A 13,606-nucleotide genomic window follows, 5' to 3' on the forward strand; every position below is an offset into this window, starting at 1 on the left:
TCACCCTGCCCACTCCCAATCCTCTCCTGGGCAGCACCGGAGCTTTATTTGGTGACACAGTCTTAGGGGGCAGGGCCCACTGGGTTGTGTGAGGCACGCTGGGCCCCGTGCCCCTGGCAACCAACCAGCTCTGCTCCTGGCCCTTCTCAGATGTAACTCCATCGCCGGCTACTCAGGAGCCCGCCTCTGGGATTCCGGTCACTCAGAGACACCCTGCTCCCTTCCCAGAGAACCAGTTTCTACACCAGAGTTTTATAAAATCCAAAATAACTTTATTATTCACTTTTCCAGGTTTTTTGTTTCCACAAGGTGTTCAGCAAACATGCTAAGGCAACAGAATGTCTAGTTGGTCACGACATGCAACGCTGACCATTCAACGGATGACAGCAGCGACCACGCCCACCTGAGCTACTGGCCCCACGGCACAAGGGGGGTTTGCAGAAACACACCGAACCACACGGCAATCAGCAACCTGAGGTAGGTCTCTTTACAGTACAAAGACTTCCGCGCCAGTGCGAGACACTGAGTAGCAGGAGCTGCTTGAAGTCGCAGACTTTGGAGAGAGGAGGAGACTGTGCGATGTCTGCAGTGAGGAAAGGAGACAGACCCACGGAATCCTGAACCCTGTCACTGAGCTGTGGAGGCGCGGACCAGGCCAGCGGAGAAGGGCCACTGGGAAAGCAGCGGCCGGCTCCGGGGCCAGGGGCCGACGGGCGTGGGAGCTGGAGCTCTGTGCAGCGGCCAGCGGGGGGAACCTGAGGCAGTGGGACCCTCTGTGGAGAGACTTGATTCTCGTTTAGAAATGACAGCAAGAGGAGGAAGGCGGGGAGGGGAAAGGGGGTCGGGGGCTTTGCCCCACTGCTCTCCTGACGGACACAGGGAGGTGACACCAGGACAGAAAGCAGGAGCCCTGAGAATTCACGGCGCTCTGCACGGCCCCAGGCGGGGCTGGGTGGGAGGCGGCAGCGGGGGCCGCTGGGGGGCCCGCCGTGGCCACACGGCTTCCTTTTCTAACACCCAGAAACCTGGCGCCACGAAAAACCAGCTGGCAAAGAACAATATGCTACCCTTTCTGTTGTCTAATAGCAAAACCAGGTCTCCAGTGCAGCCAACTGTACAAAAATGATAGAAAGGAATCTGCACTGTTATTAGCACAGTGCTTCTTTTAATATAAAATAAACAGCTTACATTTTCACTGTAAATATAGGCTATGTACAGAATTATATATATATATATATATATATATAGATATAGCTACACGTATAAAGCTTCAGTATAGGCCTCTGATACATTTATAATACGGTTCCCTGAACCTTGTAGAGTGCAATTAAAAACAAAAACTAAATCTTGTTTATGTGAATCTGGAGTCAGTACAATAATCAAAATAGGACTCTCCCTAAAAGTGAAACACACAAGCCGATCCTGAACTGCTGTGCGAAAGATAAAGTCGGGAAAGGCAAGGTTTCGGCAGGACAGGAGGCGCGCAGCCCCGGGAGAACAGAGACGGAGGCGGCGTGGGAGGGGTCAGCCCTTGACGGCGATCTTGTTCTCCGTAGCAGCAAACATGGCGTAGAACCGGGAGCTGTCGTTGGACAGAAGGACCGATGGGGGGTCGAACTCCACTACCTGCAAAGGAAGGAGATGGCATCAGGATGTGGCTAGAGGACCCACTTTCAGGAAGGGGGGGGGATGGGGACACAAGCCCAAATGCCCCTTGAGGATGGAGTCAGGGTGACACATAGCCCTGCCAAGCCCAAATGGGGTCCTTTTTACTCATTTTTTTTTTTTAAATAAAATATATTTTATTGATCTTTCTCTCTCTCTCTCTTTTTTTTTTTTTTACAGAGAGGGAGAGGGATAGAGAGTATAGAGAGTCAGAAACATTGATGAGAAACATCGATTAGCTGCCTCCTGCACACCCCCCACTGGGGATGTGCCCGCAACCAAGGTACATGCCCTTGACCGGAATCAAACCTGGGACCCTTCAGTTTGCAGGCTGACGCTCTATCCACTGAGCCAAACCAGTTTAGGCTATTTTATTTTTTAAAGCTAACCAGGGCACCAGGGAAAGGTTGGAGAGAAACACCTCTAGACCTCCTTTACCTAATTCATTCAGCCTTAGATAGGCAGGAATCGATCGACAAGATATTACAGGGAGGAAGAACCAAGATGGCGGCATAGGGCAGACACCCGAATGCAGCCTACCACAACAAATTTGAATTTAGAACTGAAAAACAGGGGAAACATCACCCTGAAGCGCCAGACGGCTGGCTAAGGGGAGGCTCTACCATCTGGGAAGGAGAGAGAAGGCGCGCTGAACCTCAGGAACTGTGAAGGTACAGAGAACTGTGCGCGTGGAAAAAGTGGCCTCAGAGTTCGCTGCCGGCTTGCTTGCGGAGCGTGGAGAGGGTGGGCCGAGTTTGCTACTGGCTTACTCCCTGCGCGGAGAGGGCAGACAGCTGATGCATGGCTGGCTTTCTGGTTCGGGAGGAAAACAGAACCACCCTATTGCACTGATAGACCCAATCAGGGAGAGGCAAGACTGTCGGGCAGTGGGCGGGGATCGCTTGGAGGTGTGTGAAGCCAGCAGCCATTACTGCGGGACTCAGAAACCAGACTCTCGCAGGGAGGGGCTGAATAAAACTTGTCTGCACCACATGAGACTACGCCCCATCCAAGCAGACCACAGAGGCCCTTCCAGTGGCTAGCTTCCTCGTTTGCTGCCAATAGGACTCTCCTAGGGAGGGGCAGACAGGAATCTAAAGCTTGTCTGCGCCTATATCAAAGAGGTGCGTGTGCCTGCAACCAATTGTGCGGGATTCAACAAAGCTTGTCTGTGCCACCCCGAGACTCTGCGCCATCCAAGCGGAATACAGAAACCCTCCTAGCTGAGACACTTCTGATCCTCATAGCCAACTGGCTTGGAGATCAATGCTTCCCAGTGATACCAACAACAAGCAAGGCTTAACAAGACTGCACACACATCCCACAAAGGGCTACACCAAGACTGTCCACCTCAGGTAACTGGGAGGCTGACTCACTAAACCATATAGGACACCTTAGCACACAAAGCCACCCTACCAACTCAGGGAAGCCGTGAAAATGCCAAGACAAGGAAATAGATCACAAACAAAAGAAATGGAGGAAAAGAAGAGTCTGGATATAGAGTTCAAAACCATGCTTATAAAGTTTTTCAAGAATTTCCTAGAAAAGGTCGATAAGACCTATGAGGAAATGAAAAGGGATCAACAAGAACTAATAAGGGATCAACAAGAAATAAAGAATACATTGTCTGAAATAAAAAATATTATACAGAGTCCTAAAAACAGAATGGAAGATTGCAAGAATCAAGTCAAAGATTTGGAACATAAAGAGCCAGAAGACACTCCTCTGCAGAAGCAAGAAGACAAGAGAATCCAGAAAGTTGAAGATAATGTAAGAAACTTCTGGGACAACTTCAAGCGAACCAACATCAGAATTATAGGGGTCCCAGAAGATGAGAGAGAGCAAGATATCGAAAACATACTGAAAGAAATAGTGACAGAAAACTTCCCCCACCTGGTGAAAGAATTAGACTTACAAGTCCAGGAAGTGCACAGAACTCCAAACAAAAGGAATCCAAAGAGGACCACACCAAGACACATCATAATTAAAATTCCAAGAGCAAAAGACAAAGAGAGAATATTAAAAGCAGCAAGAGCAAAGCAGGTAGTTACCTATAAAGGAGCATCCATACGATTGTCAGCTGATTTCTCAACAGAAATCATGCAGGCCAGACGGGAATGGCAAGAAATATTCAAGGTGATGAATAGCAAGAACCTACAGCCAAAAAATAATCTACCCAGCAAAGCTATCACTCAGAATCGAAGGCCAGATAAAGAGCTTCACTAATAAAAAAAAGCTAAAGGAGTTCATCACTGCCAAACCAGAATTATATGAATTGTTGAAGGGGGTTCTTTCGGAAGAGAAAGTAAATAAAAATAAAAACTATGAACAACAAATACCTAACTATCAACAAGTGAATCTAAAAACTAAGGGAATTAAAAAAAAAATCTGATGAACAATATTAACTGGTGAATATAATAGAATCAGAGGTATGTAAGGGGAGTGGACTGACGATTCTCGGGGAAAAGGGGAGAGGGGGGTGTGGGAAGAGACTGAACATAAACTGTGCACCTATGGATGAGGACAATGGGGGGTGGGGAAAGGGCAGAGGGTGGGGTGGGAACCTGGTGGAGGGGAGCAATGGAGGGGGGGAGGGGAATGAGGAACATTTGTAATAATATGAACAATAAAGATTTATTAAAAAAAAAAATTACAGGGAACCCACTGCAGCATAAGTCAAAGGCTTAACAGGCAATGGCATCTAGTTATGCAAGCTCATCTAAACCTATAGATGGAAAAGAAACGGTTCAGGAGACCTACTTGGCAAAGAAATAAAAAGGGAAGTGAGAGCCCTGGCCGGGTAGCTCCACTGGTTAGAGTGTCGTCCTGATACAACAAGGTTGTGGATTTGATCTCTTCAGTCAGGGCACAGATAAATAAATAAATAAATAAATATATATGTGTGTGTGTGTGTGTGTGTGTGTTTATATTTAAATTTTTTTTTAATTTTTTTTTTTTTTTTTTTAAAGAAGAGCCCTAGCCAGTTTGGCTCAGTGGATAGAGCATCAGCCTGTGACTAAAGGGTCCTGGGTTCAATTCCAGTCAAGAACACATGCCAGGTTGCAGGCTTGATCCCCAGTAGGGGGTACGCAAGAGGCAGCCGATCAATGATTCTCTCTCATCATTGATGTTTCTATCTCTCTCCCTCTCCCTTCTTCTCTGAAATCAATCAATAAAAAGTAAAAAGAAAAAGTGAGTAAAGGATAGACTCAGTCAATTATCCATTCCTATGATGGACTTCTATGCAGTCTCTGGAAACCATATTGCAGTAGAAAAGTGAATGACGTGCTGGCAGGACCTGCCTGCCTCCCATGGTGTGGCTGACTATGCCACATACTTCCCAGCCTCCCTTTTGCAGGGCAAAGGTGTGGACACACCTTTGCCAGGAGATGAAAGGGGAGGCCTCCGGGGGCGCTTCTAGGAGAGGGTGTCCTGCCCAGGGGAGACAGGCCTAAGGACAAAGCATCCTTCCTTTGGACTGGCTGCCTGAGGGTGTGATGCTGGTGCTAGAGCAGACACAGCACTATCTGTGGACAGGGAGACACTGGCTTTGAGAGACAGGCCGGTTATAAGCAAGTAGATATGGGAAAGGAAAGCAGGGGAAAGGACACTTTAGGTAGACTGTATGAGTAGACACAGAAGATGGAAAAGCTTAGGGGATGCAAGATGGTCTATAGCTGACAGCACTTGCAAGGAAAAAGAGGGAAATGAAGGAAGGCATGACTGGACCAGATTGTGGGGAAGCTTGAAACAGCAGGATACAAGTTTGGCACCCCTACGTGATTGCAAAAAGCAAACACACATGATGGCAGGCCTCAATATGCCTTGGGCAATTCTTATTTACTAGAGGTCTGGAACATGAAATTCGTGTACAGGGATGGGAAAGTGGGGAAGGGTTTGTCCCTCAACCCAGCCTGCACCCTCTCTAATCTGGAGCATCTCTCTCACAATCCAGGACTGCTGGCTCCCAACCGCTCGCTTGTCTGCCTTCCTGATTGCCCCATAACCATGCCAGCCTGATCGATGCCTAACTGCTCCCCTCATCCTGACCGATGCCTAACTGTTTCCCTGATGGCCCCGTAGCCCCTAACTGCCTTCCCCTGCCGGCCTGTTTGCCCCTAACTGTCCTCCCCTGCTTGGTCCCTCCCAACTGCCCTCCCCTGCTGGCCTGATCACCCACAACTGCCCTCCCCTGCTGGCCTGATCACCCACAACTGCCCTCCCCTGCTGGCCATCTTGTGTCCACATGAGGGTGGCATCTTGTGTGTTGGGACGATGGTCAATTTGCATAGTACCTCTTTATTATATAGAATGTGAATTAATTACTAACTAAACTTGCTCACTGACCTAAGCCAGTGTGCCCTATTTTCAAGTAACAAAATAAGAGGTAGTAAGGCAAAACAATAACCCAGGAAAGCCTCACATGCAGTGCCTTGTGGAGGGGGCTGTGTCTCTCTCCAAATGGACAGGACCAGAGCTGCTATGGCTGCTTTTCTAAATGTTCAGAACCGCCCTCAGATGCCAGTCAGCTCAGTCCTCCCAGACAAGGCCACAGCCTCAGTACCTGTCCCTGGGCCAGCACCATAATCCTATCAGAGCCCAGGACTGTATGCAGGCGATGGGCAATCGTCAGCATAGTGCAGTCGGCAAACGCTTCTCGAACGGTCTCTTGGATCAGTTGGTCTGTCTCTGAGTCCATGGCAGCTGTGGCTTCATCTAGAATCAGAATCTGCCAGGAAAGAGAGGAGAAAGAGGATCCAAACAGTTCCTTAAGCATTCTGGTTAATTAGATTTTACTAAAATGTATTTTAGCATTTGAATTTTATACCATATACTAGAGGCTGAGTGCACAAAATTAATGCATCGAGGGTGTGTGTGTCCCTCAGCCCAACCTGCACCCTCTCCATCCAGGATCTCTGGCTCCTCACCACTCACCTGCCTGCCTGCCTGATCCCCCTCACTGCCCTCTCCTGCTAGCCTGCCGCCCTATTAACTTTATTTTTCAATCTTATCCCCTTCATATACAATTGTATTTGACTTCCTTATTGGCTTCTCCCTCTCACACAATTTTTCGCTCTCTTTTATGTAACACTTTCTCCTACTGACTCATCATTTATAAACTTTTCTTTCCTCCTTACTTTCCTCCCTCTTTTTCTGTCATCCTACCTTTCCCATACATTCTTTTCTACTTACTTCTACAATTTTAATATCTATCTTCCTGCCTAATTATTCACTATCACTTATCATTTTTTTTTCTGACTCCTACTTTTAAAATCTGTCCCCAGTGCACAAGAATACTTGATTTTCATTATAGCTCCTACAATTCACTCACACATCCTCTTTCCTTCTTTAACTCTGCTCTCTACTGACTTCTTTATAAAGTTCTTTCCTCCCTCCTTCCCTTCCTTTTTTTTTCTTTTTTTTTTTTTCCACCGAGCAATTCTATTGGTTTAGGATGAGCTGCATATGAGGTAATAAAGCCACGTGGAGGGGAGGGGCGGGAGGCCCAGAGGTGTGGCCAGGCCATTTATCCAGACATTGTGTCCCCATTTTTGGCATCTCTGGTAGATAGGGCAAGGCTGGCGTCTCCACAGATCCCAGAGCAGATAAGGGGTGGGGGAGAGAGAATGGGTGAAACAAGAGAGAGAGAGAGAGAGAGAGAGAGAGAGAGAGAGAGAGAGAGAGAGAGAGAAAGAGAGAGAATAGTTGTATATGTGAGAGAGAGTGTATATATGTCTATAGAGAAACAATAGTTGTGTATATATCTATGAGAGAGAAACAGAATAGTTGTTAATGTGTCTATGAGAGAGGATATGAAAGATAGGGTTCTGTGTGAGTTTCTGTGTAAGAAATGGGGAGAGCAAACGATTGAAAAGAAGGGAAAAAAGGGAGACAGACCCCCCCTTCCCCTTAGGGGACCCCTTTCTCCTTGCCATGTAGTAGCTACCACTGAGCCGGCTGGGGTAGAGCAACCCCATTTGCCCTTCTCCATCTGTGCTTCTCCTGTGTCTGGGGCTTGTCCTCTGGATGCCTTTGTCCTCTTGGCAAGAGCCACCTCGTGAGCCCCCACCCTGTGGCCCTGAGGGGTGAGATCACTTGGATCAGTAAGTCTGTCTCTGGTCAGAACGCTCCCTGGTCCTTCTGTTGGGGACGTCACTGAGGACGGGGTCACAGCCTCCTGCCGGCCGCCGCCGTTTGCCCTCATTTCCTGAGGGCTGTACATCTGGCCGCCCCCGAGGTTATCTCCGTAGCTCCCTGGGCCCATCGAGTGTCGGAGTGATTCCGCCTGGGAAGCAGGGTAGGAACCTCCGTTGAGCCCGAGCACCCCCAGAAACAGGTCTCCGGATCCCGAAAGACTGAAAGGGCCCCAGAGCCTGCGGAGGAAGGGGTGTCGGGGAGCTGGTGCGGCTGTGGCCCAGGGTGACAGACACGGCGGTCTTGATGGCACAGATGTCTGCTTCCTCTTTAAACTTTCCGGTATTTTTCTTACAGTGAATCCTGTTGTTGCCAAACCAGCTGGAGACCTGAGAGACGGTGATCCCACACTTCTCGGCGAGGAGCTCCTCCTTAGCCTCCTCACGGGGATACCGGTTACTCAGGTGGGAACAGAAATGCTCGTTTAGGACCTCGGTGGCCTGTTTGCTGATGTTCCGGCGTTTCCGTCCGGCATCCAGGAAGCGGGAGCGCGGGATCACAATGGCCTGGCGGGTGCTCTGCTTGAGCGACGTCTGGATGGCGCTGGACTTACGGTGTGTGATGCGCACCATCCGCTCCATCTCCTTGGGTGCCACGGGCCTCGTGTGTCTCTGCTCCCTCAGCAGGTTCATGACGTGGGTCGTGAACTCGTCAGATGCCTGCTCATACTTCTCCAGCTCCGAGTGGGAGACATGGTGGATCTGGGCCAGTTTGTTTGATGGTCTGAGTGTTCGATGGAGTAGTCAGGGGACACACCGCTCCTGGAAGCTGCTGCAGCTGCAGTGGCTGCCACCAAGCCCCCCCCACTCCCTTTCTCAGGCTCAGCCACGCCTTCTGCCAGAACGCGTTGTCCAAGCACATAAGCTGGGGGTCCATCGGCTCCTTCTCTTGGGAGCTTCGGATGCTGAGGCCGGTCTTCTCCTTGATCTCACAGAGGACGTTAAAGAGAGCGGGCTGCATTCGGTGGCAGTTTAGGGCGTGTTTCTTGGCCTGGGCTTCGTCCAGGCTCTGGTCCATGATGGTCATTATCTGCGGCAGAATGTCCCTGATGTGTTGCTTTCCTCAGCCTCTTGGGCCCTTCCCACCCCCGCTGGGAGGCTCACCAGGGCCCCCAGGCTCTTAACCCACCATCCCCAGGCCCCCCAGCTCCTGCCTGGAGGGGGCAACCCCAGCAGCTGCTCGTCCATAGTTGGGGGGGGGCGGGGCGCGGGCCCTGAGGCTCCCTCCCCCACCTGGTTTCTTTCCCCCAAACTCACCAGGGCCACTGCTCCCTCTGCCTTGATCCTTGTCCGTCACCCCCCCCCCCCCTCCGTCTCCCCCGAGGGTTCACCGTCTCTCCCCACCCCCACCCCCCGCCTCTCTGAAGGGAGACCTGACGTACTGGCTGGGCCTCCCACAGGAGACTGGCCCCAGCAGTGGAGAAAATGGAACCAGAGAGAGAGGAGGCCCAGGCGGGGGCGGGGTGTGTGAGTGAGAGGGAGGCGGCCTCCTTACCTCCTTAAAGCTTCATGGCGGGATTGGGCCTAAACAGGCAGTCAGACATCCCTCTCACAATCCAGGACTGCTGGCTTCCAACTGCTCACCAGCCTGCCTGCCTGATTGCCCCTAACGGCTTCTGCTTGCCAGCCTGATCACCCCCTAACCACTCGTGGGCTAGCCTGATCCATGCCTAACTGCTCCCTTGTGGGTCCGATTGCCCCTAACTGCCCTCCCCTGCCAGCCTGGTCACCCCTAACTGCCCTCCCCTGCCAACCTGGTCACCCCTAACTGCCCTCCCCTGCAGGCCATCTTGTGGTGGCCATCTTGTGTTGGAGTGATGGTCAATTTGCATATTACTCTTTTATTAGGTAGGATTATTTATGATTCTCTCTCATCACTGATGTTTCTATTTCTCCCTCTCTTCTCTGAAATCAATAAAAACATATATATATATATATATAAAACATATATATATATATGTGTGTGTGTGTGTATATATATATATATATATATATATATATATATTCACACACACACACACACACACACACACACACACACATATATAAACCCACAACAATAGCCCACCCATATACCAAAATTATGTCAAGGTTAATCCAGAAACACCTCTGGGCATTCTCTTAAAAGTGCCACTGGGCTGGGAGCCTGGAACGCCTTCAGACCGCGTGCCACAGGGAAGGGTGCTCCTCCACCTCCCGGTTCTCTCCCGCCCTCCCCTCCCTTTCCCCAGCTCCCCCCACAGCGCCGCACCTTGCAGTGACGGAGCAAGGCTCTTGCTATGCATAAGAGCTGGCGTTCCCCCACTGAGAAGTTCTCTCCATTCTCTAGCACTTCAGATTCAAGTTTCAGAGGTAGCTGAGCAATCTAGGAAGAAAGAAAGCAGAAATGAGAAGGGTCAAAAATTAAAGTGAGGGGGGAAAAACACCCTAACTTTTGTCAAAAATCCAGTAGCAAAGGTAAATTATTCTGGAACAGAAGGAGGAATACTAGCTGAGAACCCGGCTCACCTAGAAAGAAGGAACAGGTGTGATGGCCACGTGACCAGGACTCAAATATACCATTCTGTTAGTCTCCTACTCTCAAAACGTCCCAGAAATTCCAATACTTTCATGTCCCCAAGTCCTGGCAGATAGTGATTTTAATTTTTGAGCCACTGAAAAAGATGGTCGTGCAATAGGAAAAAGGGAAAATAAAACTGCTGTCTTTCTTAAGTCTAAAGCTGTAGGCCCATGGCTGTCAAACTTTTCTTTTTGTAAGCTATGCAACCTAGTCTTCAAATAAAATTATTTGAGAAAGCTCAACCTGCCGAAACTGGTTTGGCTCAGTGGACAGAGCATTTGCCTGCGGACTGAGAGGTCCCAGGTTCGATTCCGGTCAAGGGCATGTACCTTGGTTGCGGGCACATCCCCAGTAGGGGGTGTGCAAGAGGCAGCTGATTGATGATTCTCTCTCATCGATGTTTCTAATTCTCTATCCCTCTCTCTTCCTCTCTGTAAAAAATCAATAAAAAAATATTTTAAAAAAAGCTTCAAAAAAATAAAAAAATAAAAAAAATAAAAAAGAGAAAGCTCAACCTAAAAGAGATAAAAGCAGAGCTGATCTAGTTGAGTTAGGACAAGGGATCCTGAGTGATTAAGCAGAGGCACGGACACCCTCCCCCAGGTGAGGGTTATCCATCTGTAGACTGTGGCCCCTGGAGAGGCCTGCCAAGCACCCGTGGAGATCTGTGAATCCACGGCTGACTGCATGCTTTCTGCAGACTCAATAAGTGAGATCTCTCTTGCCCATAGGAAGCCTGTTATATCGTTATGATGAATAAAATAGAAGTTAATGTAAAAGCACGACTGAATTCTGAGTAGTTGTCGTTGACATGTCTTCAGTCAATGGGTAGTAAAAAGGGTAATATGCTCACGGGCGTGGGGGTAGAGGGAGGAGGTGGAGGCCAGAAATATCAACCTGTATGCCCTTTCTGGAATGTCTGGGAAGTCCTGCTCGGAGGGTTCCTCCACGGATACCCTGGAGGTGGAGGACAGAACAGGCTGGACCGAGGCCGCCGGGCAGTGCCCACAGCATCGCTCGCCCGTGGTTCTCTACTTACACATTCCTTCATGTGCGTCCTCTCCAGGGCGTCCCAGATCTGGTCTTCCGTGTACTGGCTGAAGGGATCCAAGTTTGATCTAGAGAGAAACGCAAGAGGAATGTCTCAGGGATCCTTCACGTGCACAGCCACACTGCACAGGCTGTCTGGGCTAAACGTCCAAACAAGCACGGGAAACGGCCTGGAACCCACTAAGGTCACAGAGGGCTCATCCCCTAAGCAGCCAGAGGCGAGCGCTGATGCCTGCCCCAGGCAGGACGACCTCTGAGAACACAATTTCTTTTTTATAAAATGTTAAGCCAGAACCGGTTTGGCTCAGTGGATAGAGCATCGGTCTGCGGACTGAAGGGTTCCTGGTTCAATTCTGGTCAAGGGCATGTACTTTGGCTGCGGGTACATCCCTGGTGGGGGGTGTGCAAGAGGCAGCTGGTTGATGTTTCTCTCTCATCAATGTTTCTTTCTTTTTTTAAAAAAAATATATTTTATTGATTTTGTACAGAGAGGAAGGGAGATAAGAGAGTTAGAAACATCGATGAGAGAGAGTCATTGATCAGCTGCCTCTCTCCCTACTGGGGATGTGCCCGCAACCAAGGTACATGCCCTTGACCGGAATCGAACCCGAGACCTTTCAGTCCCCAAGCCGACGCTCTATCCATTGAGCCAAGCTGGTTTCAGCTCATCGATGTTTCTAACTTTCTGTCCCTCTCCCTTCCTCTCTGTAAAAAATTAATAAAATATATATTTTTAAAAAAGTTAAGAAATAATTATAAAATTAAGAAATATAGATATGCAAATCACAAAACACAAACCAAAGCATGTTTTAATCATCTCTAGTCAGATCCATAGAAACAAAAGGTGTTAGTATGTTGACCTATAGGCTAGATTTTTTCCTAGCACATACATGTTAAAATACATCTCCCTACATGCACAGGGAAATGCTCTTTGTTCCTGTGCACCAGGGGGAGAGCAGGGACCTGACAGCTCGCTGACCTGGAAAATGAGCCAGCCTGCCTGACCCAGCGGAAGGCAGAGGGAACGAGAGAGGGGAAAGGACTTCCTGTCATCTGGCTTAGAAAACCAGGCTGGGGGCTATTCCTGCTGACTGTCCCCACGGGATCTGCCACATGGAAATCACGGATATCGCAATGGGACCAGGCACTGCTGGAAACGTTAAAGACGGACAAACAGCTTTCAGTCACGGAGGATGAGGGTAGAGGAATGGTGGAACAGATATTGGGTGGAAATGGGATGTTACACTGATGGGGGGAGTCTTGTCTCAATCTCAACACCAAGTTTTGTTAAGTCTAGTCATCGGAAAGGGGTTAGGTTACAGTTTGCTTTGCTCATAACTCCTGCGTGGTGGGTGGGAAAATCTTTGGGGGACCTCGGCTCTGTGCCATGTTTGCGTCCATGTCTGGGGTCACTAATTCCAGGCATGCGAAAGCAAGCAGAATCACATCACAGAGGAGCTCTACGCGAGCGGAGGAGATGGCAGACGCACACCACGTCCACGTCTTCTGCCCGACCCTGCTCTCGGTGCCCCAGGCCCTTTGCACAGGTGCCCTCTCTCTGCCTGCAACATGCTCACCTTGTACTGGAGAGACACTGGTAAAAACAAGGACTCGGGAGCCAGACTGCCCGATTCCTATACAATGTCTATCAATCACAAGTGTGTGTGCTTGGCCGCGTCGGCCTAACGACTCCACGTCCCAGTTCCTCATGTGCAAGACGGGGTAGAAGACCACCTCCTCAGAATGCTGCGGTGAGGACTGCATGTGGCCACCACGTTGCATGTGTGTACAGCACTGCGGGAGTACCTGCTGCAGGACGGGCACGGTGTGTGTGATGGCTATTGTTACTGTGGCTTTACCTCTGGGCTATGATTCCTTCTTGTCCTTTAGGTCTCAGCTCAGATGCTACCTTTAGGAAGTGCCTCCTGAGCCTTCAAGCCTGGATGAGGTGTCTCTATGCTCATCCTTATGGCACGCATCACCCCGTTCCTTTGTCTCTCTGCCCACCGCACAGAATCCCTGTCTGGATCTTGTTCACTGTTGTATCCCATGTATACCATCTAGTACTTTTTGTATAAATAAAATAATTTATTCCTATCATTATTTGACTCATAAAAGGTATTAATATGTCACTACT

General features: G+C 49.5%; 2 protein-coding genes across 3 annotated transcripts in view; both read right to left on the reverse strand.

The window, feature by feature from the left end:
• Positions 1-250: 250 nt before the first annotated feature.
• ABCC5 (ATP binding cassette subfamily C member 5) overlaps positions 251-13,606 on the reverse strand; it is a 99,692-nt gene continuing 86,336 nt past the window's right edge. For both annotated transcript variants that reach the window (XM_036443685.2, XM_036443687.2), the window contains exons 27-30: positions 11,459-11,537; positions 10,111-10,224; positions 6,230-6,394; positions 251-1,626 (exon numbers count right to left, since the gene is read on the reverse strand). In XM_036443685.2, the coding sequence (XP_036299578.1) occupies positions 1,525-1,626; positions 6,230-6,394; positions 10,111-10,224; positions 11,459-11,537 (460 nt within the window). In that variant the 3' untranslated portion in view covers positions 251-1,524. The remainder of the gene's footprint in view (positions 1,627-6,229; positions 6,395-10,110; positions 10,225-11,458; positions 11,538-13,606) is intronic.
• On the reverse strand, positions 7,096-8,942 carry LOC118724762 (pre-B-cell leukemia transcription factor 2-like). Its single transcript, XM_045583743.1, is given in 5 exon segments — positions 7,096-7,321; positions 7,443-8,036; positions 8,038-8,575; positions 8,578-8,706; positions 8,709-8,942. Coding segments are annotated over 5 exon segments (1,653 nt in total). The 5' UTR covers positions 8,887-8,942; the 3' UTR covers positions 7,096-7,107.

The sequence above is a fragment of the Pipistrellus kuhlii genome, unplaced genomic scaffold (assembly GCF_014108245.1).
Source record: "Pipistrellus kuhlii isolate mPipKuh1 unplaced genomic scaffold, mPipKuh1.p scaffold_m20_p_2, whole genome shotgun sequence".
NCBI classification, from domain to species: Eukaryota; Metazoa; Chordata; class Mammalia; order Chiroptera; family Vespertilionidae; genus Pipistrellus; species Pipistrellus kuhlii.